This window comes from Quercus lobata, chromosome 7, assembly GCF_001633185.2.
Source record: "Quercus lobata isolate SW786 chromosome 7, ValleyOak3.0 Primary Assembly, whole genome shotgun sequence".
In the NCBI taxonomy this organism is placed as follows: domain Eukaryota; kingdom Viridiplantae; phylum Streptophyta; class Magnoliopsida; order Fagales; family Fagaceae; genus Quercus; species Quercus lobata.
In genome coordinates this window covers 31,905,925-31,931,356 of record NC_044910.1, presented here as the reverse complement: position 1 = coordinate 31,931,356, position 25,432 = coordinate 31,905,925, and the positions used below count along the sequence as shown (strand labels likewise).

Here is a 25,432-nt window from a genome sequence, read left to right as displayed (position 1 = left end):
TTGTAAAATAATTTGTGGTATTAAAAATCTAGAACTACTCAACACATTTTAGCACGTTTTGATATGTACAGACTAGATTCTAGTCAACGAATTCTTCTGTAGAATTTCATTTGGGTAATTGAGATTAGGTGGAGAACAAAAATGTTATGTTTATACTTTCACAATAAATTTTTTAAGTGTTAAGTTGTTACTGGTAAGTAAAATGGTAATTTTAATGGTGACTTCAAATTAAAACCAGTAATAACTTACCAACTAGGATTTGTTGCAAAAACATTACTACTTACAAAATTTTCATAATCTATAAAATTGTCATTAATTTTCATATGAGTCTATCATTTTATTGTCAACTATTTACAATTTGTCACTTGTACAGTTATATATTTAAAAAATTATGTATCTAGATTTATTAAAAAGAAAAGTAATCAAATAGATAGTTAGATTGAATTGAAATTTGAAAGGTGTAAGGAAACTCTCTTTTTTTGTTGTGTTTTTGTAGTTCTTTTCTTTTCGTTATTGGTTAAGGTATATATGGTTTTTAGATCCAACCCAACTCTAATAATTAAGAAATTGAGATTAAAAAAAAAGTTTTAAGTTCAAAATTTTAAATTCATTAGGGTTTGGAAAATGTTAGGTTTATACATTAGATAATCAACAAACCATGCTTATTAAAATACTTTTATTGGTTTTACTAGCATTATGCCCGTCCGATGCACGACTTAATCAAAATTCATAAGTAAATAATTTTTTTTTATTAATTTACTTAAAATTAAATAATAGAATAGATAATAAAAATAGATAAATATTTTACTTTTAAGTTAACTAAGGTATTATGAAATGCATATATATATATATATATATATGCAATAAATATGTTTGTTTTTAGAATGCATAAGATGATTTTTTTTTTTGTATGTTATTTTTTGTCAATATCATGAAACAAAATTTGTATGCTTTTCTTCAAACTTATGTGGATTTGAATTTGTTATTTATTTTTTTGCAAAATTTTTCATTATTTAATATATATATATTAGTTTTTTTGGGGTTACTTTATCCTAATTTTTTGGTTTGACCTAAATTATATATTTTTTTAATTAAGTTTACGTTAATGATAATACATATTAGCTATCATTTGATACTTTATCCACACAAAAAAAATAACAATTAACATTTAAATTAGGCTAAAAGTAAAATTGTTACTTTGTAAAAAAATTGATACAATACTTATTGTTACTTTATCCAAATAAGTCGATAAGAATAAATAGAATTAGAATCTTACTTAAACTTAAACCGATAATTGAATGATAATTGATCATTCAATGATAATTGAATTAGAGTCTTACTTCCCTTTGGGAATGGTGAAACCACAATTGAATATTATCTTCTTTAACTTTCTGTTCAAATTACCAAATACCGTTCATCAAGTACTTTTTTGTGTTATTATATATCAACAATAGATCGAATTCATAAGCTTATGATAGAGTGAATTCATAAGCTTATATATCAACAATGCATAAGCTTATCTCTCCCACACAAGCTACATTTATTCCAGGAAGGTGGATTGCCGAAAACCAAATTATTGTTCAAGAAATGCTGCATAGTTTTAAGACAAGAAAAGTAAAATCTAGGTTAATGGATGTCAAAATTGATCTTCAAAAGGCTTATGATAGAGTGAATTGGACCTTCATCCAAGTAGTACTCAAGAACTTTGGGTTTGATGAAAAATTTGTGAAATGGATCATTGAATGTGTATCAACAGTGTCCTTTGAGTTACTAATAAATGGGGGAAAGATAGGGCAATTTAGACCTAAAAGAGGGTTAAGGCAGGGGGACCTGCTATCCCCTTACCTATTCATACTATGCCAAGAAGTTCTTTCAAGAATCTTAGAGAAGGAATTTATGGAGAAGAATATTAGTGGGGTTAAGGCTAGTATTGGTAGCACTCCCATCACACATGTAATGTATGCGGATGATATTGTTCTATTCTCAAAAGCATGTAGAAGGGAAGCTAATGCCATCAATGAATGCTTGGAAAAATATTGTAGGTGGTCTGGACAATTTCTTAACAGAGCAAAATCAGGGATTATATTCTCCAAAGTCACCCACCAGCAAATTCGTTGGGGCATAAAGCATATTCTACAGATGAAAAGTCTTAAAACAGACTCTGTTGACTTGGGGGCTCCTTTATTTCTTACCAAGGCTCTAGCAAAGGACTTTAAGCTCTTACAAGAGAGGTTGGAAGCCAAACTGAAAGGGTAGAGAAGTAAGACTTTATCATGGGTGGGAAGATCCACTCTAATTAAAACAATGGCTCAAGCTTTACCTACATACACAATGTCTACTTTTGACATCCCTACTAAGGTGTGTGATAAGTTAGATGCTTTGACTAGAAAATTTTGGTGGAATCCAAAAAACCCAAATGGAAGGTATTTGGCTTGGTTGGCTTGGGAAAAACTATGTCTACCTAAAGGAACTGGAGGGATGGGATTCAGAAAGAGAAAGGATTTTAATAAAGCTCTATTGGCTTAACTTGCTTGGATGATTGCCTCAAAAAGGGACAGCTTGTGTATGAACTTACTAAGAAACAAATACAAGGTCAGAGAGAATTGGGTTCAAAGTGAACCTTTCAAAAATGCTTCCCCAATTTGGAAAGCAATTGAGAAAACCAAACCCCTTATTGCTAAGGGAGCTTGTTACCTTGTTAGAAATTGTGCTTCCATTAATGTATGGGTGGACCCTTGGATTCCTTGGCTAGATGGGTTTAAACCAAATCCAAAGGATGACTCAATTCAACGAAACCCTTTGATGGTGTCTAACTTGATATCTACCGAGGATCATTGCTGGAATCTATCTCTGCTAAATGAGCTATTTAATTCTGAGTCAGTTGAAGCCGTCCAAAAAATACATATTCCTTTGAGGGGTAAAGTTGATAAGCTAATCTGGGTTCTGAATAGCAAAGGGGCATTTTCTGTGAAATCTACATATAAGGCTAACCAAGACCCTTCTTGTGGAAGTTCCATAGTGCAATGGCAAAAAATATGGAAGATCAAAGCTCATGACAGAATCAAAATGTTACTATAGAGAATTTGGTCCAGTGTGTTACCAACCAAAAACAACTTGGCAATAAGAATAGGGACATCTGATCCAAACTATGTGTTTTGTGGCAAAGAACCTGAAATAGCAACTCATCTATTCTTTCATTACCAAGTAGTAAGGGCCATCTAGTTTGGCTACAGTTGGGGAATAAGAACTGATAAAATGAATATTACATCAAACGAGGACATCTTCAAAGTGGTTTTGAACTTGGATGAGCTTAGTACACTTCAAATGGCAGTCACTATGGAGGCTATATGGCATCTCAGGAATCAGGTTTGGCGTAATGGCAGTGAGTTGAACATCATTTTTACCATATACAATACAGAAAACAGAGTAAAGGAATATCTTAATGCTTTGGACCATGAGCAGGACAATGATAGGAGAGAGGAATTGACTTCATGGATTCCCCCTCCTAAAAACTATATAAAACTAAATGTGGATGATGTTGTCTCACAAGCTTTCACCTCTTTAGTTGTGGTAGCAAGAAATGAGTTCAGAGAGGTGTTAAAGGTATGGGCTAAAATTCATGATTTATGCACTCCTACTCAAGCTGAAATAGCTGCAATTCTGTGGGCTCTAAGCTTGGCTACCGCTGAAAATTGGTGCCACATCATTGTGGAGGGGGATTCAAAAATATGTTTTGATGCCCTGTCCAAAGCAGAAGAACCAGTAAATTGGTCCATCTCCTCCATCATTCGTGATGCTGTTGACATGAGTGTATCTTTTGATAATTGTGAGTTTTGCTAATTTAAGAGATCTCTAAACTTAGCAGCCAATTCAGCTGCTAAATAAGCTATTGCACTTAAATTATGTTTCTTGTGCAATAACTATAATTTGCCTCCCCCTATCTTGAAAGCTTGTAGGCAAGATGTTTGTACCTCCTGTTGTTCTAATTAATCTAATGAAATGTCAGATTATCAAAAAAAAAAAATCATAACAGCATGACAAACCTTATTTGATATATGATCTAGAAGTGCTCGAATTAGCCAAGGCAATGATCTAGATCCTAGTAGTCTTATAATGGATTAGATAAAGAATTTGGATTGTAATCAAATTAAAATTAAATAAGAATTATATGGATTTGATGAAGAATTTAGATTGTAATCAAATTAAAATTTTTATCAACTTAGAAATTATAGGAGAAGAAAAATTATATATATTTGTGTGGGGTAAAAGACCAGTAGGCCCATGTCGATGACTACATTAGACCAAAAGCCCAGTCCAAGGGAAAAATCTCTCCTCGGTCGCGGGGAGAGTCCTCCTCGGCACAATGTAGCCGAGGATGGAGGAGGTAACCTGCTACCGGTAGTGACACTCCCTATCATCTCACGGAGCGGGAAAAGTACTAAAACAGAAAAGGACAATGAAAGTGTTGAAAGGAAAGGCTGTTATTATCACATTCGGTGCCTTGTGCCTGACACGGCCATACCTCTCTGTCCTTACAACCACTCCTAACAACTGGAAAAAAAAGGCTGATGGGACAAGTACCTACCCTAGGGGCCCCATTCAGAAAGAAGGAAACTACTATAAAAAGGGGAGTAAAGTGAGACAGAGAGGGCGAGGCGGAGATCCCCCAACACACCAGAGGCACCGAAAAGAAAAGGCTCCCCAAATCGTGGCAAGGACCGATCCACTCTGACGAATCCAGTCCACCTCAATCTGATCGTAAAACGCACCATAATGAACGTTGTTCATACGCTAAAACCTAGCTCTTTGGCCCACTCTCTACAAATTCATTGTACCGGGCTCACAGGTCTAAAGTCTCATTCATTTTGGGCTTGGCCTGAAAAACGTGACCCCACAATTGGCGTCGTCTGTGGGGAGAGTTTGTGTGTTGGCGAATATGGCGGTTAGTCACGATCAAGCTCTTATCAACAAGAGTCCCTCGGGAGGACCATTTTGGCAATGGCGCGAGCTGCGCAAAAGCCCCCCCCCCCCCCCAAAATCATTTCCAGGAACACACCGCCATTATCATAGCTCAGCCTCAATTTCGGGCCACGCTTCGAAATGTTCATTACGAGGGGAGGATCGCAAGACAGTGCAATTCAAGGGGCTTCGAACGTCAGATATGCGCCCCCATGCACCTGTCAAGGGGCTAACTCTTGAAGACCCCTAATATTCCGGTCCACTGAATCCCCTACGGACAGGGGAGCCGAGGGCTAAACTGAAATCTCGCAAAGTGCTAGACAGAACCAAGGTCTTGCATGGTCCTCGGACTCAAACCTATGAGGAAACTAGACACTCCAAGAGCCTAAGTGCTAGACAGAACCAAGGTCTTACATGGTTCTCGGACTCAAACTTATGGGGAAACTAAACGCTCCAGGAGCCTAAGTGCTAGACAGAACCAAGGTCTTGCATGGTCCTCGGACTCAAACCTATAGGTAAACTAAACGCTCCAAGAGCCTAAGTGCTAGACAAAACCAAGGTCTTGCATGGTCCTCGGATTCAAACCTATGGGGAAACTAGACGCTCCAAGAGCCTAAGTGCTAGACAAAACCAAGGTCTTGCATGGTCCTCGGATTCAAACCTATGGGGAAACTAGACGCTCCAAGAGCCTAAGTGCTAGACAAAACCAAGGTCTTGCATGGTCCTCGAACTCAAACTTATGGGGAAACTAGACACTCCAAGAGCCTAAGTGCTAGACAGAACCAAAGTCTTGCATGGTCCTCGGACTCAAACCTATGGGGGAACTAGGCACTCCAAGAGCCTAAGTGCTAGACAGAACCAATGTCTTGTATGGTTCTCGAATTCAAACTTATGGGGAAACTAGGCACTCCAAGAGCCTAAGTGCTAGACAGAACCAAGGTCTTGCATGGTTCTCGGACTCAAACCTACTGGAAACTAGCAACTTCAAGAAAGGCCTAAGTCCTAGGTGGAATGGAGGTCTTGTGTGGTCCTCGACCCCCCGGCCTTATGGAGGCTAACACACGGGGATGCCTTTCTGAGTGTTTAGACTAGGTACAGTCATGCCTCAGTCCTCGGACCAGACACCTAAAACGAGTTAAAGCTACGAATATCATTGGAAAAGCGAGAAAGAACCCTAGGACCCAGCGACCCCCTCGGACAGTTTATTTTAGATTACACGTCCTCAGGCAGTCACCCCATTCGTAATACAGAACATACGGCTGTTATCTCGGTTAGTCTTATATAGTTAACCTATTTAAAGTCGGCGTTGTTGTGCCCGGGGGTTCTGATAAGTTCAAAGTAATAACTCTTTATCGACAAGGGCATCGGTTCTAAGTGCGGTTCAAAAGAAAAGGCATCGGCACATTCATTCACCAACTGAGTATTGTAGAAAAGAAAGGATACATAAAATATGATAAAATCATCTTTTATTAGATAAAGAGATAGTACAAAATACATAAAAGGGCCTAGACAAGCCTGTTATCATAAGCTAACTAAGAAAAAAAAAAAAGGAAGGAATACACGAGGACGATAGATCCTTCAATTTTGCTCTAACAGCGACTAAGCAAGTCTGGATGGCACCAGCGATGGAAGAGAAGAAGAAGCAGAGGCACTTAGTCTGCGACCTTGCTCTAGCAGCGACTAGGCAAGCTTGGGTGGCACCAGTGATGGAAGAGAGGAAGAAGCGGGGATGCCCAATCCCCATACCTGCTCTAGCAGCAACTGAGCAAGTATTGTTCTAGCATCAATCTAGCAAGCACGGATGGTACCGGTGATGGGAAATCCAAGCCCTCACGTGCATGACATACGGCACCGGACGAAGGTCCCAGTGCTATCGCACCAAAAATCTAATGCGACCCCCACCCGTTTCAGATTTTGGCTGAAGGAAGAAAAGGCTCCTTTCTTGCCTTGTCGAGGAGAAAAAATGTCTTGAGCCTTTATCTCCCTTATCCTGACCGGGTCATTCTGAATCTTGAGGATACCCAAGGCTTCTAAAGAGGGTATGGTTCCTTCACCCTCACCCTAGCCTTGACCATTTCACCTCCTAAGGCTCAGTCACACTGGTAATGAGGACTTTGGGCACAACTGGAGAGTTAGGAATTTGAAAAACTTAAAAGGTCTGCAAATAAAAGGAATGACCTCCCACCGTGCTTCTTATATGGGAGGCAAATTTGGTGGCAATCAATTCCCCCAAATCTCCAAAAAGAAATTACAAGCGAAATAAATCTCGCTCAATTTCCAAAGTGATCTTCAACAGTTGAATTTATGTCACCTCGTGAAGGAACCCTTATTGAAGCACGCCTCGTATACCGAAGCGACAAGGACGCGGCTTGGATAGATTAAAAGAATGTCTCGCAGCCGGGAGCGCACCTTGGGCAAACGAAGAGGCTCTGGCCTTTAGTGGAGGGCCTGACGTGGCAAGCCAAAGCAGAGGCCCAATATCACCAAAACCCTCCTCTCCGCCCGAGGAGCCGGACAGCAGGATTTTGAGGGGCTATTGTGTGGGGTAAAAGACCAGTAGGCCTATGTCAATGACTACATTGGGCCAAAGGCCCAGCCTAAAGGAAAAATCTCTCCTCGGTCGCGGGGAGAGTCCTACTCGGCACAATGTAGCCGAGGATGGAGGAGGTAACCTGCACCAGTAGTGATACTCCCTATCATCTCACGAAGCGGGAAAAGTACTAAAACAGAAAAGGACAATGAAAGTGTTGAAAGGAAAGGCTGCCATTATCACATTCGGTGCCTTGTGCCTGACACGGCCATACCTTTCTGTCCTTACAACCACTCCCAACAACTGGAAAGAAGGGCTGATGGAACAAGTACCTACCCTAAGGGCCCCATTCAAAAGGAAGGAAACTACTATAAAAAGGGGAGTAAAGTGAGACAAAGAGGGCAGGGCGGAGACCCCCCAACACACCAGAGGCATCGAAAAGAAAAGGTTCCCCAAACCGTAGCAGGGACCGATCCTCTCTGATGAATCCAGTCTGCCTCAATCTGATCGTAAAGAGCACCATGATGACCATTGTTCATACGCTAAAGCCTAACTCTTTGGCCCACTCTCTACAAATTCATTGTACCGGGCTCACAAGTCTAAAGTCTCATTCATTTTGGGCTTGGCCTGAAAAACGTGACCCCACAATATTTTTTTTTAAATCTAAAAATCTAAAAAAAAAAAAAATCTTCAATTAAAGATGCATGCTATGTAGTAATTAAAAACAAAAAAAAAAAAAAAAAAGTTATTGTTTTTTTATAATACATTACATGTAAAAAATGAGGATTAGATAAAGAATTTGAATTGTAATCAAATTAAGATTTTTATCAACTTAAAGATTATAAGAGAAGAAAAATTATATAAATATATATATATATATTTTAAATGTAAAAATCTATAAAAAAAAATTACAATTTGGTAAAACCACTTAATGCAACCACAGCATCTAAACCCAACTTTTATTATATAGTATATAATGTATTAAAAAAATAATAATACAAGCAAGCATGACCCTATTTCTCTCTTGAAATAGTTTAAGGTAAAATCTGTAAAAGTGCTTATTAATACACAAATTTAAATAAATAATTTTTTAGAATCTTAGATATTAAGTTAACCCCGATTTATTTGACCAATTTCGATGGGCTCATCATGATTAGCTAAACGAATGAACTAGGGATGAGATTTGGATTCTTAAAATATAAATAATACTATGAATATATATATATATATATATTTTTAATATGTTGATAATTAGAAATAACGAGAATTGAACTTTGAATATGACGTCAACTGAACTACAAAACTCTTGACATAATACTATGAACTTGACGTAGAGTTCTTAATATTTGATTATGACTAGAATATAAAATATTTAAGGGTCATGTTAGTGGGTACCCTTAAGACAATTATTAATAAACTATTTTTAAAAAAATTTTATAACACTTTTATGAGAAATTGAAAAAGCCATCAAAATATTAATTACTTTTTTTTCCCATAAAAAATTTCTTTAAATAATTTACTAACAAATGCCTTTAAGGCATTCGTTAACATTTCCTAATATTTTTAATTGGGTTTAAAATGGTTTATCTCATCCCAAACTCAACCGATTGTACTTTCCTATTTGTACTTGCTTGTTTTTAGTTGGCACTCTTTATATAATAATAATCACGAACGCCAAATTTTCATACTCTTTGACTCTTTATAAGCGACTATATTAGAACTTAGATAACCTCAGCTTGAAATTTACGTTGAGTCATATAAGAGGAAACGTTTACAGTTTACTCTTTACTGTTTTCTGCCTTCGTCCAACGTCAACGTGAAGTAGTGGTTGATGCATAAAAGATTGCCTAGTAATATGTATAAAAGGAAAAAATAAATGGTATTTTGATTGGATCATAAGTGATGTGGGATTCACCCAACTCGAACTCTGCGCATATATATAAATAAATTCACAAGAATAAATTTCACTAGCTATCTATGAAGAAATCCAACGTTAGAAATACAAAAATATATAATTTTAATAAAGAAGAAGAAGGTGATAGGATTAATTTAAAGCTCAACCTATAAGAAAACGATGGCAGCCCCAATAGTTTAGTAAGGTCTGACTCTCTTGTCTACCTTGCTCTCTTTTTTAAGAATAAGATGAATATGGCATGGACCGTTGATGTGAACAGGGATTGGAGTAGTTGCAATAAAGAACGCCAGCTATGTCTTTGTACAAAAAAACTATGAGTTGTTGTTGCAAAATGGAGTTTTGAATAGGCTCTCAAAACGCCTAACCAAACAGATCATATATGATATGAAAATATTTACTGTGGGCTGTAGAAAATGGTGGAGCTCGAAGGGTTGATGTTGCTTGGTATAATTTGATCAACTGTCACCAACAAAGGTCATCACAAAAATTGGAAGAGCTCGACAGGAAATGAAAGAAATCCAAAACGAAAGTGGTTAATAATACAAGACAAAAATATGACTCCCCAAGTTGAAAGATTTCATTGATCCCTTTTGAATAACAAACTGAGAACCTAGCCCTACTCCCAACAGTCTTGATGATGACCCTTAAAATTGATGGTCAAAATGCATTTGGCATATACCAAAACAAGTCCTGGGGCTCGAAAGCAACCCTCAACTTTTAAAATGTCGTGATATTTCATTATAAATGATTAATAACAACATATCAACATATAAGAGTATTAGTATAAAACACATGAAACCTTTTAAATCAGTGATCACGATCATTTGATTTTTTTATCCCAATTGGTGAATTTAAAAAGCAAACGAAGTGCATGAGTCGTTTTCCTTCCAGATATTCAGCCTAGTTGCTAGATCACAGAGCAAGAGGACTTTTCTTCTTTATCATATCCTGCTACCCAACTATTTAAATTCAGACAATATCAACACCAACTTTGCACAGAGAACTCGCAAAGGAAAAAGGAAGGAAAAGGAATTAAAATGCAGTTAATCGTTTCCCATATTTTTCTAGTGCAAGAAACACATATTTTCTTTTAAAGGTACAAGAAAACATATATGTAAAGCCGAGTAATTAGGGGTGTCAATTCGGGTTAACATGTCGGGTTCGTGTCGTGTCGAGGTAGGGGTATTCGACTAAATGACTCAACCCTAACCCGACCCATTTAATAATCGTGTCATGATCTTTCAATCCTAACCCGACCTGTTAATAAGGCGGGTTGACCTGACCCAACCCATTTAACACACTTAATAAACGAGTCATATTGGGTTGACATGAATGTAACACAACCCATTTCAACTTGCATAATATTAAATATAACATCCATCTAAAAATAATTTTTTTTACATCCCAAAAGGCAGTGCATACACTTCAAGTCTTCAACCCATATTCAAAATAATATAGTTCAACAAAAATATAACATTCATCTAGAAATAAGTTCTTTACACTCCAAAAGAAGTGCATACACTTCAACCCAAATTCAAAATAACAAAAATAAAATAACATAGTTCAACAAAAATATAATATCCTTGGAACTCGCCAAATATTAAGTATCAATATTGAAAGAATTTGAGCAAACAATAGAGTAGACTAATCCTAACTATGACCACGATTATCATTCATAGATTCTTTGCTGATGTCTAAATTCATAACATCTTCCACAAACTCATCCAATTATATCCCTTGTAAATTTTTGTAATTACTCACTTTTCTTTTTAAATTTAAAATATATGTTGGATATAAAAAGTATTTGACAAATCTAAAATAAAATAAATATTTATTTGTTATACGAATTAAACGGGTTGTGTTAAGTGGGTCATTTCGGGTTGACACAAATAAATTGGCGTGTCAAACGTGTCTATTGTGGGTTACGTGGGTTGACCCGCTTATGACACGTTTCTTATCGTGTCGCTTTCGGGTTGACCCGTTTATGACCCAAACCCATTAAGGCCCAACCCTAACCCGAAAAAACACGTATTGGGTTCATGTCGTGTTCGCGGGTTGGGTTGAACATTGACACCCCTACGAGTAATGAAAAGTATTTAACATTAATCTTCCTCAAGTGCTAAAACTAGGGATGTTAATGTTCGACCCAACCCGCGAACACGACACGAACTCGACATGGGTTTTTGCGGGTTAGGGTTGGGCCTTAATGGGTTTAGATCATAAACGAGTCAAACCGAAAGTGACACGATAAGAAACGCACCATAAACGGGTCAACCCGCATAACTCGCAATAGACACATTTGACACGTCAATTTATTTGTGTCAACCCAAAATAATGCACTTAACACAACCCACTTAACTCGTCTAACAAATAAAAATTCATTTTATTTTAGATTTGTCAAATACCTTTTATATCCAATATATATTTTAAATTTAAAAATAAAAGTGAATAATTACACAAACTTACAAGGGATATAATTGAAAATTGAAACTTTACAAATTCTAGATCTCTAAACCCTACAAACCCTAGATCTCTAAACCCTACAAACCTTAAATCTCTAAACCTTCTTATAAATATCTTCTTCTTTTTTTATTTTATTTTTTAGCTATACTACTCAATCTACTATCTTATACTCTCTCTCTCTCTCTCTCTCTCTCTCATGTGTTTAGTGAGTTTTAAAATTAAAGAAAACTGTTTTCTTGGTGTTTTAAAATTCTGAAATAATTTTTTCTGCATAATGATTTTGTTTTATAAACTTTGAACACGTGCCATTATTAATATATGAGATATATTAATTGTTGATTAAGGCCAAGTTGTAACTTTTGTCTTGTGCCTTTTTTTTTTCTTTTTTCTTTTTTGGTGTTTGTATTAGTGTCGACACTGTCTATATATCTTGCAAGTGGGTTTATTGAGACAGTTTATAAACTAGAATATGTGGATGATAATCGTAGTCATAGTCAAGATTAGTCTACTGTTTGCTTCAATTGTTTCAATATTGATATTTAGCATTTGGCGAGTTTCAAATATATTATATTTTTGTTGAACTATCTTATTTTATTTTTGTTAAACTATGTTATTTTGAATTTAGGTTGAAGTGTATGCACTTCTTTTGGAGTGTGAAGAATTTATTACTAGATAAATGTTATATTTTTGTTGAACTATATTATTTTGAATGTCGGTTGAAGACTTGAAGTGTATGCATTTCTTTTGAAGTGTAAAAAAAATTATTTTTAGATGGATGTTATATTTAATATTATGCAGGTTGAAATGGGTTGTGTTACATTTGTGTCAACCCAGCACGACTCATTTATTAAGCGGGTCAAATGGGTTGAGTCAGGTCAACCCGCCTTATTAACAGGTCGGGTTAGAGTTGAAGGATCATGATACGATTATTAAATAGATTAGGTTAGGGTAGAGCCATTTAGGCAAATACTCCTACCTGAACACTAGGGCTGTCCATGGGTCGGGCCGGGTCGGGTTTGGACCCAACCCGGACTTGACTCGCCGGAAAATCGGTCAAGTCGGTTTCGGGTGAGGTGAGCGTCAGTCGGGCCGAGTTGAGTCCCGGAATAAAGAAAGCATCGAAATCTGAAAAAAAGAGTTGCTAGAATTTGGAAAAACTCGCCAGATCTCCTCGAATCTAAGCTTGATCTCGTCAGATCTCCTCCAATCTAAGCTTGATATCGCTGGATCTCCTCGAATCTAAGCTCGATCTTACCAAATAAGGTCAAGATCTCGCCAGATCTCCTCCAATCTAAGCTTGATCTCGCCAGAGTTGGCCGGGTTTGTAGATAACATCGGTCGGGTCAGGTGGCTCAAGTTTTGGAGAAGAAAACCGCTACTCGACCCGCCGACATCGGGTTTTTGGAGTTAGGACCCGAGTTTGACCGCGAAAGCAGTCGGATCGGGTGGTTCCAGGTCGAGTCCAGGCAAGTGGGGCGAGTTGGGCGAGTGACGGATTGATTTAGACAGCCCTACTGAACACGACACAAACCCGACATGCTAACCCGAATTGACACCCCTAGCTAAAACCACAACACATGCTCACTGTGGGACAGCACATTCTTCACAATGATATGGTCTAAGTCAAAAGGGAAGCTAGGTGGAAGTTGAATTTGTTATTCAAATTTTCATATTAGTAATTAGTAATATTCCCTATCAAACGATGGACGTCTTGGTTGGAAACACTAAAAAATGCCTGTTGACCTAAAAGTATAATCTATGGCCTTAGAAGCTCTTTAGCCAATTAGATTTGCCCTGGTCTCGATAAGGGTAAAATCTAGGGCTAAGGCCATTAAAAAAGTTAATATATTCTTCAAAGGTGCATAAATGACCTAAGTTAATTGAGGAAGACTAACCTATACTTTGACATCTTTTCATTCATTTTAAACCGTAAAAGAGGTCAAGCCTGTACTTTATACAACTATTATATACTCTATTTTTTCCCCTCTTTTTTCACCTTTCAACCGTGTCAGGCCTCTAGAGGACCTTTAACATATGATACACTTCTGACCGCCACCCTGTTATTTCACTTCCTACAACACCAATTCCTGTGAAAACAAACCATATTGGTAAAGATCCATCTTGATGGGGACCCTCCGCCTATTTTTACATCATTTTTCCTTCCCTGACCTGCATCATCTAAATTCTGTATCCACCATAAGACTCGCCTTGGCTTAAACTATCCATACTGCTCTCTATCCTCTAACTGGTTACTCCGCTCCAGTCCGGTCCAATGCTGGTAACTTGTTTAACATGCTGGTGGTTAGCTTCTGCAACCATCTGAAGAATGAGAAGCAGAAAACATCAAGAAAGTCTAGTGATTATAAAAGAACTTGAAGTCATTATCAACAAAGAATTATGCATCTCTACATTATAAAAACAGGCATATTTAAATTGATGCTACAGTGCTTCTTGATCAAAAACCCAATCCTGTAACATCAACTTAAACTTACGGACCCATGACAAATATGAACACATCCATTGTCTTTCACATTTGTAACAATGGAGAATCTGAAGAACACTGATTTCACGACCCCAGGCACAGTTTCTGGTAGTTGCTCACAATATTGAGTTTTCCACAATAGATATATATATATATATATATATATATATATATATTTAATTAAATATAGAAAACATAGATTATGGTTATATTACTTGACCTGCACAATCACTCATTACCATTAAAACTAGTTATACTCCAAGCATGTAGTACTAAAGGGATTTGACAACCATAGGTAATGTTATGATGGAGTGCATGAGAAAAATAAAACACATGCTTACCATTAAACTTTACAACCAGACTCCACAAGAAAGCCACACAAAGGAAAAATCATGGGAAGCCATCCAAAATGAAGCTTGTCTATAACCGGGTGTCATGCATGTCAACTGGAACCTTGATCTCTCTTTGACTCCAAATTGCCATGTTTTCTCAGTATCTCAAGTTCTCTGGCTATCTGGATATCAGATGGCCAAAAAGTCTGCCGTACAACTTTGAAGAGAAAGCGAGGGAGCAACGCTACAACAGTAATAAGCAAAATAGTGAGCCAATAGGTAGGTGACTTTGCCAGGTGGTAAATTGTCCTGCCAAAGATAAAGAGGAATATTAGCTCTGCTCTATGAAACCTTCACAAGTTAGATTGCAGAACATGCAATTGCAGATACCAAGACTAACCAGTAATTGGGAAAGACTGGTATAGAATCCAATACCACCATACAGGCATATGTAATGATAATCGATCCCCATACTGCGAAATGAGTAAACACTTCCCAGCGCCGAACGTCCATGGCCAAGTGAATATTCACAAGAACAACAACTGCAATTGTCCACAAACTTCCCATGCTCCATATATCAATTGAGCTATCTTTATAGGTGTACAAGGGTATATAGAAGAGTACAAGACTCTGCCATAGTGTGTCAACCATCATGATCCAGAAGAGACGCAAATTGTAAGCTTCGTGTCTATACCCAGAACCATAGAGTTTTGGATATAGCAAAAGTGTCTTATGGCTTAAGTCTTTGTCCAGAATTCCAACAACAATAGTAGGAATAGAAGTATAAATAACAGAATAAAATACACTGCTCCAATCTGTCAGTGCAGAAGTCGTTGAAAAAGCTGTACATAATATGTACCTACAAATACAAAAAGAAAATTAGATTAATAACTTCAAGAGAATATGCATCTAGTGTAATAAAGAGGAGAACTTTGTGCTTCAAAGAATTCAATCTACAATATTGGATTTCTACCCTTCAGACCTATTACATTCATGATGTTCACCTCAAAAAGGAAATATCTATTCCAGATTACTAATGGCAATAACAATAAAATTGAGCAAAAGTAAATGAAGCTAATATCATCCAACTCTAAGAATTTAATACAGGGACTTTAATTCATTTGTTATAACAACATAATGAAAAAGAATTTGCATATATTCTACTTGCTAGATTCAATATTTGCTAAGTACATACTTTCTAAATTCAACTTTACTACCATGCAAAATGGCCAAGAGCTTTGTAGCTCAACCAGCACCTCCTAGTGATTCAATGGAGACGTTCAAGGTTGAACTCCCCCCTTCCCCATTGTAACTATCAAAAAATTTACTACTATCCAAAATAAAAATGACCGTATCTGCCTGAACAACTTTGTCCCCTTCTAAAATCCAAAATAGCTAAATCTTTCAACTATCACAAGCTGAGGGAGTCGGTCTCCACATTACCAAAAGCACATATGGCATTGCTCAGGCCTTCCTTTTTTTTTCTCCCTTTTGTCAATCCAAAATACTTTTATTTTGTGATTCTTCAATCAGATACGGGAAAATAGTAGAACAGGAAAAAAGGATGTGACCTAGTTGTGCCCAGATCACTTGGATCTTGGAAATTCTTTTTGCAAATTTCATTTTTTTATTTAGTGCCATGTACGGTGAGAGGGGGGGGGGGGGGGGGGGGGATGGAATAGACAAATAATCATAACATGTGGGTCTTCAAAATTCTTTTTGCATATTTTTATTTTTATTTAATGCCGTATATGTTAAGTGTGCATGAGTGAAACGCGTGAGAGAGAGAGAGAGATGGAAACGACAAACAACCCTATTTATGAGGCAGTGCATTAGGTTCTTTCTAGTATCTAATAGGCAATCCAGTAATAACAAAAGGAAACTGTGCATACCAGAATAACATCAACACAAAGACAGCATTACGGTAAAAGTTGTACAGAATCAAGTAACCAACACGCTGATAATTCCAGTGTCCATGCACCAAAAGTAATCTTTTCAAAAACTGAAACTGTCCCATGGCAAAATCCGATGCCATCACTGCTTGACGCCCTTCCTGACCACATATTCCAACACCAACATCCGCCATTTGGATCATTGAAACATCATTGGCCCCTACCAAATGTTATTAATCAGACATGAGAAGAATAACACAGAAATAACAAAATCTTGCTTTACATGCACCATGTAGCAACTACTAAACACAAGTTGAAGAGAGAAGAGTATAATCAAAGGTATTACTTCCATGTACAGAACTTAACACAAGTTGCCAGACCACACCAACGTAAAACTCAACTGCCTGTGTCTATGTATTAAAAAATTATAAGAGTCACAACTTACCATCACCTATGGCCAGGGTCATATCATCAGTGCGGCTCTTAATCAGATCAACTATTCCAGCCTTTTGCAAGGGTGCAACACGACAGCATAGCACAACCCTACAAGAAGTTGCAAGGTCGAAAAGCTGTAGAAAGATGAAAGGAGAAGTAATTCTTTAGCAAAATTCATATACATATAAAACACAAACCTAACAGAATTGTGTGTGAACTTAGAGAAATTTAGAATTGAAACTAAGTGGAATCCCAGAGATAAGAAGTAGAAAAGCTTTCAAATACACATCACATTGAAACATTATCCTTTACGGGGGGTGGGGAATGGTTATTACCTCTGACTCCAGATCTTTTTCCAAAATATACACCAAACTGTTCCCATCAATTATGAGTGCTAGTGGCAAACCCAGGATTCCATCCTCCTTCCCTGCATGCCACCGTGGCAGATTAGACAATTTCGTATCAACAGGTAACTCAAGATAGTCTTTTTCAGCATCCTTCTTACGTTTCAGACTCGAATTTCTTCCTCTCCATGATTTCACACCATATTTGGATTTAGCATCAGCCAAAAGACTTCTGCACTCATCCTCGGAATTGCCATTAATAATAATTTGGTGCATATCTGAGGTCAGCAGTTTGCAGGAGAGACCAATTGAAATCGCAGTTTCTTGCTTATCTCCTGTCAGAACCCAGACCTTAATGCCAGCTTGCCGAAGAGACTCAATGGCTTCTGGAACACCTTCTTGTAGCTTGTCCTCAATTCCAGTTGCCCCAAGAAGCTTTAAGTTGCATTCTATAAGAGATGCTGTTTGACGGAGTTTTACCACTCTGTCAGTCAATGAAGTACTAGCATCCTCATACCTGCATTGCCACAATTCAAGTTCTTCATCTGTAAGATCCCTGGCAGCTAATACAAGTGTGCGTAAGCCTTGTGATGAATATCCACTAAGATGGCTTTGAGTGGAATTCCTTATATGATCATCCATCTGAGTGCCATTTACTAAAATGCTGAACATTGAAGTATCAGCTCCTTTGACCAACACCTTTACTGCACCAGTAGGAAATCTGATGACAACAGACATTCTTTTGCGTACACTGTCAAATTCATGCAGTCCCAGTACATCAAACCTAAATTGCACAAAAATTGGATGAAGTTACTTTAAGAAGTATCAAAACTATGTGTAAAAGAATCTTTGGTGATATCACATACAAGTATGTCATCAGTGAGAGACTTTCTACCTTAGTTTCTCACCATTGACATCAATCACAATATGACCAGATGTGCGCTCAAAAAGAGTATATCCATAAGCAGAGGCTGCAGCAACCAGTGCTTGCTCATCAGGAGATTCTCCTTGATAATCAATAGCTTCTGCGCTGTCTTTTTGCAATTCACTCTTTATGCAACTAGAAGATGTACCATGAGTAAGAATAGGAATCACGGTATTACATGCAGCAAGTGTAAGGAAAAACTCATGCGCCGCAATCCTTTCATCTCCAGTTAAAGCTTTGTGCAACAATTCAATGAGTTCAGAGTCAACAGCAATTTCAGATTTAAGCTTCCACCTCCTACCTGCTGCTGCTGCAAAATCATAAAGGATGAATGTTCATACAAGTGAAAATGGGGAATGTTCTATGCAGGAACTCCTGCATTCAACAAAGAAACCATCTACAGCACTATGAAAAAAGATCATCTGTCAAACTAGTATGACCTAGCTTATCAGATTATAAAATATGATAGTGCAAAATGCCAACAAGTCATATAAACAATGTCTATGCCAATCAAATCCCCGAATCATTTTCAATCAAAAAATATTCAATAGAATGAATGTTCATATTCACGTATTTATAAGATTTACAACGCCACACGCCGTAAACTTGATTTGCAGACTGATCAACAATTACCACAAAAACTATCAAAACCTTCTTTCCTTGGTGGGACATTGGGATTCTTTTTATAATAATTACATAAAATCCATTCCTGATCTCAAAAAAATAAACTAACATCTCCCAATCTTGTAAACTAAGAATATAAATCTCCATGCACAAGAAAATAAAACCTCAACAACTGAAATCAAAAATAATGTTGTCATCTAACCATTCTAGCAAGTAGAATTCCACGTCAATTAAATATTCACAAGGATTCCCAATTTCATTGTTGAAGTAATGTTACAAATTGGGCACACCATATATTGCAGGCTTTCTTAAGGGCAACACACATGGACAACAATTTGAACAACCTAAACCTATCCATACCAATCAACTTCCAGATAGTAGAAAGTCAATTGCCACCTCAACAATGTGAGATGCGGAATAAGTTACAAGAGGCCAGGTAGCGTAAAAGTCTTTCATCTAAATTAGGAAGAAATCATTTAGGTTAAGTAACTGCCTGGAAAAGGGTAAGACTGGACAATTGCCAAAAACTAAATTGTTGTGACTTGTGAAGACAAACATAATGCAAAAAATCTAACACAAATTACTGCCCAACATAGTACATTTGTCACAAACACTATATGCACCAAACATTTATTGGTTGGATACGTAGCCATCGAAGTTGAAGTAAATCATTGAGTCGACAAGAATAACAAGCTTGAACGAATAACATAAAGAACCTCAGGTTCACAAGGAAATAAAAATCCCAAATCCAGTATACCTATGGTATAGAAACAGATAAAACTTTAATAGAAAAGGGAAGAGGGGGCAGAAACCACAGGCATGATTAATTTCACAAAGTTAAAGAAGATCATAAAAGCTAAGTACTTTGTCATACCAACAATGTTCTGTTCTTGCAGTAAATCCACCATAGGCAAGGAGCTCCCATAGCTTTTCCCATACACACTTGCTCTTTGGAATTCCATTTTGTTTTCAGTAAGAGTCCCAGTTTTGTCAGAAAAGACATAACGTATTTGACCCAAATCCTCATTTATATTCAACGATCTGCACTGGAACCTTGAGTCAGAACTACTGTCATACATGTGATTGTCTTCGATCATGAAATATGACTGACCCAAACGAACCAACTCCATCGTTATATAAAGAGATATCGGAATCATAATCTGGAACACTATAATTGAACTCAGAAAGGAAAAAAAAGTCTCCATAGGGAGCCCATAATATTTATATCTTCTCAGATTATCCCTCCCAGTTGTAAAGTATCTCTTTCTGTAATAAGGCAAGGTATCTAGCTGATCCTTGTGGCGTAGGAGCCATAGGCCCATTCCAAAGGCCACAACCAGGCACATAATAAAGAGAAAGATAGATAACCAAAGGGTTTCTCTATTCATGTATCCTTCCAGTCTGCTTCTCTTGGAAGGGGAGGCTGCACTATTCAACATTGCTTTCGTCTCCTGCCCTGCATACACCACAACACCAATTATCCACTCTGTGTTCTTCAGCTGACAACCACGCAAAACTATATTGGATTGGCTGAGGGGAAACCTATGCCCATTGAACTCCATGTTGGCAGTGAACTCATATATATTCCTATTAGGCTGTTCACACCTGATAAGCCCCGAAATCATGCCCCCATCGGAATCGGATACAGCTAAAGCCGTTTCCTGCCTGGCATACCTGGTCTTCAAATTAGACTCACCATCCAAATTCATAGTCTGGATGTAGGCAAGTCCACTAGGATCACTAGACCCTAACAAAACCATGTCACAAGGAATCGACTCATTAGCAAAAATCTTCACAACCTCGCCAGCCTGTATCTTCTTCCAAATCTTCTTCCGGAATTCACCAGACTGACACACCCAAGTCTCCCGGTTGTTCTCTTTCCTATCAGACCTATGTCTTCTCCAATCCTCATACCCATCTTTGATAGCCGTGACACAGAGCACAAACAGGAGCGGGAAAAGTGACACTGTTCTGCCAAACACTGCCAAAGGGGGAAGCTGGTTGAGAGCAGCAATGGCTAGGAAATACAAATAAGCAACGCGGTGGAACTGAATGAAGAGATTCTTGGGCAAGAAGGTTATGATTGTGTACTTGCTCGTTCGGATTTCATTCCCTGTAAACTCATACTTGTCATTAGTCCTCCTTGGGTCATTGATATAAATCAACCTCGGATTATCTTCATGTGACAGATTATCCTCATCAAACTGCAAACTTTTATGCTGGCTATGGCGAAATCGATGCTTGCTACGCGGCTTCTCTATTTCCAAAGCAGCCACATTGCCATTGCCATTGCCATTGGCATTGATGTGAATGTTGTTGTGATTATTACCATTACTATGCCTCTCCATTGAACCCGTAGATACAATTCGCCGAATCCTCTCTTCTCTGGGGCATTCCAATGGAAACTGCTCAAAGAAAACCCTGGACTGAGACAACACACCCAATTGTGGATCTTTAAAAGGAGAACCACTATGATCTAGCTCAAGGGGTTTGATTTCATCTCCGCCTTCGCCTTCCTCAATCTCAATCTGATCAAACTCGTCCTCGTTAACCTTATCCTGGTGTTGCTGTTCACCTAAGAGATTCCACTGAGCATCGTTCGAAACCGAAGAAGAAAATGAAGCATTGGGGCAGAGACAGCTTAAGGAGCCAATTTGTCGAGGCGAATTTGCTGTATCAGTAGTCATAAAAGATCACTAATAATAATAATAATCAAATTCTCCAAAACTCGTCTCGCCCCAATTCCCATCTCCGTCTCAAAAACTCAACCCCAAATTTCCATTTTTTTTTCGTTACCCCACTGCACCTTTTCCACTCAGCTCTATAAACAAAAACAAAAAAAAAAACAAACGTACTTTCTTTTCAAAATTCTATAACAAAACTTGAACACGATGAATATGAATATGAATAACAACTAACAATGATAATGATAGCACACTTACAAGATCAATTTTTGGATCTCGTGTACGGAGGAAATCCTTAACCAAATGCCAAAACTGCAAAAAACAAAATTTATGAATCACTGCCATATTTTATTTCCGTAACACATATCTAGCATCACAATTTCTTTTCTCTTTTTTTGCAAATCTCAAATCGCAATCGTAAAAAACGTACCTGAAAAGAATCAAAGGTGTCAGATTGGAGGCTCAGAATTAGAGATCGAACGAATCAGATCAGAAACTTTCTCTGTGTGTGTGGTTTTTTTTTCAAATCAATGCAGCACTGAATACCAAAAAATAAGCGAAAATCGATCTGAGAGCGACCACAGATCGGGGATCTAGCCCCTGATTTCTCAATGAACCAGGAAAAAACCTAGGGCTCGATATATAATAAAATTAAAATAAATTAAATAAAAATGAGGCTGTAATTACAAATTCCTTGTTTTTTATTTTTTTTTTTTGGTTTGAAACGAAGGAGATCTAACACGAAAGGGATGGGAAGAGAGAGAGAGAGAGAGAGAAAGAGTGCACGAAAAGCGAGAAAATCGCAGAGAGAAAATAAAAGAGAGAGAGAGATGAGAGGTAAAGCACGAATCTTGGGTGGTGGCTGAGGCTGCTCTCACTCACTGACCTCCTCTTCTCTCTCGTCTCGTCTCGTCCTTTTTTTCCTTTTCTGCCACAACCCTCTCTTACTGTTTTTCTATTTGCGTGGGTGTGGGTGTGTCTGGCTGAGGCTGAGTCCATTCCTATTTCTTTTCTTTTTTTAATTATTATTTACTTTGCTTATTTTAAATTAAAGAAAGAGTTTAAAAGTTAAAACCACGCCAATTTTCACCGCATATTAAAATTGTGGACTAATTTGTAATACTGTTTATTAATTTATTTGCAAAAAAAAAAAAAAAAAGGCTATATTATAGGTTTTGGTAAATTTTAATGCAAGGATTTTGTGGGATTGCACTGTAATTATTCGTATTTAATTTTTTTTTTTTTTTTTACTTCCTAGATTTTCTCAATGAAACTTAAAAGGGCGATAATATCAAGATCTATGATGCTCGGACATGGTATTAGATTCTATTCTGTTCTAGAAATATTCACCTCTATGAACTGTTTTATTTCCAATTTTTCTACTATATGATAAACTTTGTTCAATAGAACAAGTAAATCCGCTGCACATTCTGGTGCCCCTTGTCTAATTGTGGGGCATTAAAGAGTTGAAATTTTTTTTTTTTTTTCATATTCTATTCTATTTTTTATATATACACAACCATAAAAATTGCTCAACAATATATGCAGTCATCATCATGTTAATTGATTTGAATAGTACCTCTCATGCCTCATTGCTCAACAATATATGCGATCATCATCGTGTGAGTTGAGTTGAATTGATTTGAATAGTCCCTCTCATGCCTCATTGCTCAACAATATATGCGGTCATCATCGTGTGAGTTGAGTTGAATAGTACCTCTCATGCCTTAAACGCATGGAAACACAACGGCCTTGAGTCAAGTCTAGAGGGAATGGATAGTACATGGAAACACAACAACCTCAAGTTGAGTCTAAAGGGGAGGAATAAGGTATTTATGTAAGGATATTTTTAACTACTTTAAATTTAAAAAATTAAAAGAAAAAACAATACATAATACATATGGTCAGCCAATAATGAGGAGTCCTGTAGTTTAATTAGTATTTTTTGCTGTTTCTAAAAAAACATTTAAGATATGTGAACTTGTTATGAAATTTTAAATGTAAGACCTCAATCAATTAAAAATAAAAGTATGACCAATTGATCATGCCATATATTCTTCTTAATATTGACTTATTTTAATAGTTTTGTAGGATTTGAAGCATGCGTGTATTTATATTTATTATTAGTCAAGCTTAAAAGCTATCATCAAAAGTGGACTAGATGCCATAGGATGAAACTCTCTTAAAAAAAACTTATTAGTCAAGCTTGTTTTTATATTTTTCCCTCAAATTTTTTTATATATTTATTTATTTTGTATTGACAGCTAACTGATGCTTATATGGTGTTTTTGTCTTGTATTTCAATAGAACGATGATTAATCATGAAAAATAAGAAGGAATAACGACTTATATTAACAATTATATATCACCATATAAATAAAATTATCAACAAAATTAACTTGTAAGATTTGTTTAGTGGGTACAACTAATCTTAAAGGAACCTCAATCGATTGGCCGGGGAAGAAGGGAAAAAATTAATTATAACAAGAAAATAGTTTTTTTAATTAAAAGAAAAAAGTATAACCAATTAATCATACCATTCTTCTTAATATTGACTTATTTTAATAGTTTTGTAAGATTTGAAGCATGCGTGTATTTATTATTTTTTGATGAACATGCGTGTACTTATATTTATTATTAGTCAAGTTTAAGAGCTATCATTAAAAATAGACATCATAAATTGAAACTTTATAATAAAAAAATTATTAATTAAGCTTGTTTTTATATTTTTTCCCTCAAATTTTTATTTATTTATTTATTTTGTATTGTACAACTAACTGATGCTTATATGGTGTTTTTGTCTTGTATTTCAATAGAATAATGATTAGTCATGAAATATAAGAAGGATAACAACTTATATTAACAATTATGTATCACCATAGAAATAAAATTATCAACAAAATTAACTTGTAAGATTTGTTTAAATTATCAACAAAATTAACTTGTAAGATTTGTTTAGTGGGTACAACTAATTTTAAAGGAAAATCGTGACTTAAAAATAAATGATAGAGTTTGAACCAACTCATCTTAGAAAATCATTTTATAAAAGGATTCTATTAAAAAAAAGTAATTTTATAAAGCTAATCTATATTTAGTAAAATAGAGAATGTCTTGGTACATCAAATACAAACTAATATTCTTTCTCCAAAAAAAAAAAAAAATACAAACTAATATTTTGCCAAATATTTATCCTCCCTTTTTCGGTGTTAATTAGAAGCTTCCTGCTTAATCCTCATAAATACCTTATACCTGATATGTGAAATTTAAGTTTTTAATATAAAAAAAAAATTAAAAAAAAAAGGGAATTTAAGGTATTATTTACTACAATTGACATTTATTAAGTGTTTTCTTTTTTTTCTTTTTTTTTTTGAGAAGTACAATTATTAAGTGTATTGTAGACACAATATTTGTTTAGATTTTTTTTTCACAATTTTTTATATGACCTCTTGTGATTGGAGTTTAAGTTGTAAACAAATCAACTCGAGTAGATTCAAGGCAAATATTAAACAATATCCCTACACAATAATTTGTCAACATTAGCCACTTAATCTCTTGTACGGTATTGGTCGCATACACATGCGCACACACACCAAACAATCACTATTTGTTTTTTAACACCAAAATTAAAATTGAAAATTAGATTATAACTTAATTTACATAACCATGAACCGGCTTATCCAAACTAAAGTAATTCTTATTTTTAAGACAATAAAAATTTTTCATATCATTTAGTTAGATTTTATACTTGAACCATGATATTTGATTTCCTATGTATTTGGCATCAAATTATAAATAGACTTTTTTGTTTATTTCGTATATTATTTGTGGATCTTACATTTACCTTGCT

At 36.2% G+C, this 25,432-nt stretch overlaps 1 protein-coding gene across 3 annotated transcripts; it reads right to left on the bottom strand.

Annotated features, from left to right (window-relative positions):
* Window positions 1-13,747: 13,747 nt before the first annotated feature.
* Window positions 13,748-22,574, bottom strand: LOC115954313 (phospholipid-transporting ATPase 1-like). 3 transcript variants are annotated; one of them, XM_031072234.1, is made up of 11 exons: window positions 22,016-22,574; window positions 21,844-21,897; window positions 19,776-21,722; window positions 18,248-18,587; window positions 17,514-18,136; window positions 17,344-17,435; window positions 17,019-17,142; window positions 16,574-16,793; window positions 15,082-15,540; window positions 14,691-14,990; window positions 13,869-14,186 (listed from the first exon to the last, which is right to left on the bottom strand). In XM_031072234.1, the coding sequence occupies exons 3-10, from the start codon at window positions 21,586-21,588 to the stop codon at window positions 14,792-14,794; spliced, it is 3,870 nt and encodes a 1,289-aa protein (XP_030928094.1). In that variant the 5' UTR covers window positions 21,589-21,722; window positions 21,844-21,897; window positions 22,016-22,574; the 3' UTR covers window positions 13,869-14,186; window positions 14,691-14,791. The 3 variants fall into 3 exon arrangements, with proteins under 3 accessions (XP_030928093.1, XP_030928092.1, XP_030928094.1); XM_031072233.1 differs by having other exon boundaries at window positions 13,748-14,186; window positions 17,344-18,136; window positions 18,248-18,584; XM_031072232.1 differs by having other exon boundaries at window positions 13,748-14,186; window positions 17,344-18,136; window positions 22,016-22,573.
* Between the last annotated feature and the right edge of the window lie 2,858 nt (window positions 22,575-25,432).